General features: G+C 41.9%; 1 protein-coding gene across 1 annotated transcript in view; it reads left to right on the top strand.

Annotated features, from left to right (window-relative positions):
- The first annotated feature begins 2195 nt into the window (after nucleotides 1-2195).
- Nucleotides 2196-3536, top strand: part of CTTNBP2 (cortactin binding protein 2) — a 229946-nt gene continuing 228605 nt past the window's right edge. The window contains 1 exon segment of the mRNA XM_025045859.1: nucleotides 2196-2291. Within this exon segment, the coding sequence (XP_024901627.1) occupies nucleotides 2196-2291 (96 nt within the window).

A 3536-nucleotide genomic window follows, 5' to 3' on the forward strand; every position in this document is an offset into this window, starting at 1 on the left:
CTAACATAATAATTTTATCTGAAGAAAAAATCTACATGTTATTTAGAAGGTAAAGACCGGGATAATTTCCACAAGAATTTAGCCACCAGTAGAAAACAGCTGAATATTCCTAAAGATCCTGGGAAGTGCGATCTGACCTTTCTGACAGCCAGTTTGATGTGTGGCCACACACTTTTTCTCTGGGTTGTGGGGCTGCTTGGCATTAGATGCTTGTAGAGTTGGGACTTCAGAACAGGACTGAAGAAGCAAAGAGGCATTTTGCATCTGAGAATGCCTTATGCAAATGTTTTGGAGAGCATTTCCCTGCAACATCTGCCACAGAAGGAAGGATGCCTCTTGGAGACAGAATGCAGACTGAGGGGTGCTCCAGGCTGAGCCTCTGCCAGTTACTTCCTCAGCAGCTTGAGCCGTGATAGGGAACTTTGTGGGGGCAGGAAGAAGAGTTTGTGAAGGCTCAAAGCCAGCCAAGAGGAAGCTAAGTAAGAGCAGGGTATGTTTTTCTGTTTCCTTGTCATCACCTTCTTTGTTGAAGGCAAGCCTGGCTGCAGACCCCATTTGGAGGATTTGCGATTTTGTTAGTAGGGAAGTATCATTTGCATTGTTGAGGAATGCTGCCTCTTGCAACCACCAGAAGCATTAGTCAGCAAATGCCAAGAGCTTCGGAACCAGGGGCTAAGGGGCATGAGATGAAACCAAGACACCTTTCACCTTGAACAATACTTGGACTGAGCAAACATGGTGCAGCTCTCCGGGCTAAAGGGACTTGCTGGAGACACAGAATTGATCAAGTAAAGAACAGGTGATAGACAGCAAGGGTCCTTTCACCTAGGAGGTTCTCTGTGATAGTCACTGACCTCACTTGCCTGACTAGAGGGCACAGGAACACAGCACTGCCCCCGATCCCTCAGGACCCTGTCTTTGTAATGAGTCATTACAAATGTCACGCTCAGCCAAACTATTTAGAGTATAAAAAAGTGATTTTGTACAGGTGAGAAATCTCAAGGAATCAGAGTGCAAACAGGTCAGCATATCACAGGTTCATGTTTGGCACTGTTAGACATAAGTGTTGTCTATTTTTATCCCATTGTGCTTCTGTGCCCTTGAGTAATCATTTTTAGTTTGAGGGTGTGAGGAAAGCAGACTTTCTGCCTAGCATATTCTTCCCAGCTGCTGCTGGCTGAAACCATTCTCCAGGTTCTACTCCAGCAGCCTAAACTGGATGCTCAAGTGGTCCTCATGCTTTCAAGTCTATAGATACAGTTTCTTTTCTAGGAAGTGAATCTAATTCAACTTTTTAATCTACTCACTTCTAACTTCTGCTTTAATTATCGCAATACCCATCCTTCTGCCCTCACTAGTCTTTCATTATTCACTCTCTTTCTTCTAATCTGTTTAATCTTTGGCCTCATAGTTTCAGTTCCTTCCCAGTTCTTTGTGACTGATAATAAAGAGGGCACCCATAGCACACACAGTATTTGAGGGCTGGGATGTTTATCACAAAGATGGCAGGCGGGGAGTGGAACAAATGAGTTCTTGGTAGTCACATACAAAGTATGCGTGAAAGAATTCTCAGAATCTAAGAACTGTAAAATTGAAGAAACTCAAATTTTTTTCTGACCATGGCCTAATATTTGAATACTAATCTTTGAACATTCCCTCGCAAAGATCATTTATCTTGTGCTTAAACAACCTAAGTGGCTGATAACTTGTTACCTTTAATTAAGCGTATGTAATATTTGAGAATTGTCTTTTATAGAGAAAGATGAAATTTGTTTCCTGTGGCTTCTATTTTTTTTGCCTTTGAGAGTTGTGTGTGGGATCCTAGGAAGAGACAAGCTCTCTTTACTTCCTAAATGGGCATAAGAATCAGAGCCTTTTTTAGGAAAAAATAAATAAGGGTCAACTTGTTGGAAAGGAACTGAGGAGTTCTTTGTAACCTAGCCCAGGCTAATATAGGACAGGTGCGGGCTACCTATTACCATTGGCACATGTTATTAAAACTGCTGCTGCTACAGATGTTTGTGTCCTCCCAAAATCATATGTTGGAACTCTAATTCCAATGGGATGATAGTGGTGATGGGTTTCACTCATTAACCAAGACGTCTGGAGTTAACGTGGTGTTTGTTGCTGGCACGGGTACTGCGGCTCACAGACGTCAGGGCAGGGTCTCTGCCACTCTCTTGGCCTTTCCCAAGATGGATGCTGGAGCTCCAACTGTTCCTTCTATATTTCAGGCAGAAGAGAAGCAGGAGGGGACTGGTGCTTATATTACGGGAGCAAAGCTTACTCAGGTATCCTTAGTGACATTCTTTTGGCCAGAATTATGTCCACAGCCATGCTTAATTTCAGGAGAAGCTAGGGATTATCGTTTTTTAGCTGGAACATTGTTACCCCCTACAAAATAAAATTCTGTTAATAAGAAAGAAGGAGAAAGGCAATTGGCTAAGCAACTAGCGGTGTTTGCCAAAGTGTTTCAACAGATCGATGTTCTCCTTGGTTAAAACCCCATGTATGTTAATTATAAACATGAGGACTCTTACAGGCAACAGAATCAGCCCTGGCTAGTTTGAACAAAAAGGGAGTATTAAAGGATATTAAGTAGCTCACAAACTCCTCCGGAAGGGCCAGAAAAACAAGATTGTATATAAGTATGAAAAATGCCCAATCGCCTCACAGGATTTTTATGACTGAAAGGTCACTTCTGTCCCCTCTGTCCACTACTTGCCACCTAACAGGCTAGGACCATGCATCAGAAATTCTCCCATGGCTGCCACAAAAGAACCAGACACACTCGTACCTGCCTGGTTTAAGAGACACTCTCTCCTCACATTGCTCACGTGCACAGCCAAGCCTCTCATACATGGGACTGTGGGGAGATCTATGTGGCTACATGACTGTGTCCCATTGCTAAGCATCTAGGAAATGTAGGACCAAGCTATTGAGCCTCTCTAGCAGAGGAAGACAAACTAGTAAGGGGTTGGGATAGATGTTAAGTGAGGCAACCTCTGACGTATATCTCTGGTTTTGAAATAGGGGAGAGAAGGGGTCACCTGGTCACTGACGGACCAATATTTTCCTATGGCTTTGAAGGGAGATTTGATTGCAAGAGAAAAAAAGATATCGTCTGGTTTTAGAAAAGAATGTCTTACTGTGAAATAAAGAGAATAACACACATTTTTCAATTCTATTTTTTCTTCTGCATTACATGGTACATTTTTGTTAAGATAACAGATGGGAATCCTATATTCATTAAGGAGAAAAAAAGAACCCTTCATCTGTTAGTATTTTAAATAAGGGAAATACGTAGTATTTACTGCTACCCTTTGAAGACCCTTTGAAGATTTTAATTAGCACTGAATGTGTTATTCCATCTGCTTAAAAGAGTAGGCCACATGGTCACAAAGCTTCTCATTTCAGGCTTGCAAACCAATCCATTGGGTCTTCTTGGTTGTAATTAATAGAAAAGCCTCAACTAAAAAGACCCCATAAATTACCCAAAAGTCATCTTCATTTTAAGGAGATTTTTAAGAAAAGAG

Source organism: Pteropus alecto, unplaced genomic scaffold (genome assembly GCF_000325575.1).
Source record: "Pteropus alecto unplaced genomic scaffold, ASM32557v1 scaffold22, whole genome shotgun sequence".
In the NCBI taxonomy this organism is placed as follows: domain Eukaryota; kingdom Metazoa; phylum Chordata; class Mammalia; order Chiroptera; family Pteropodidae; genus Pteropus; species Pteropus alecto.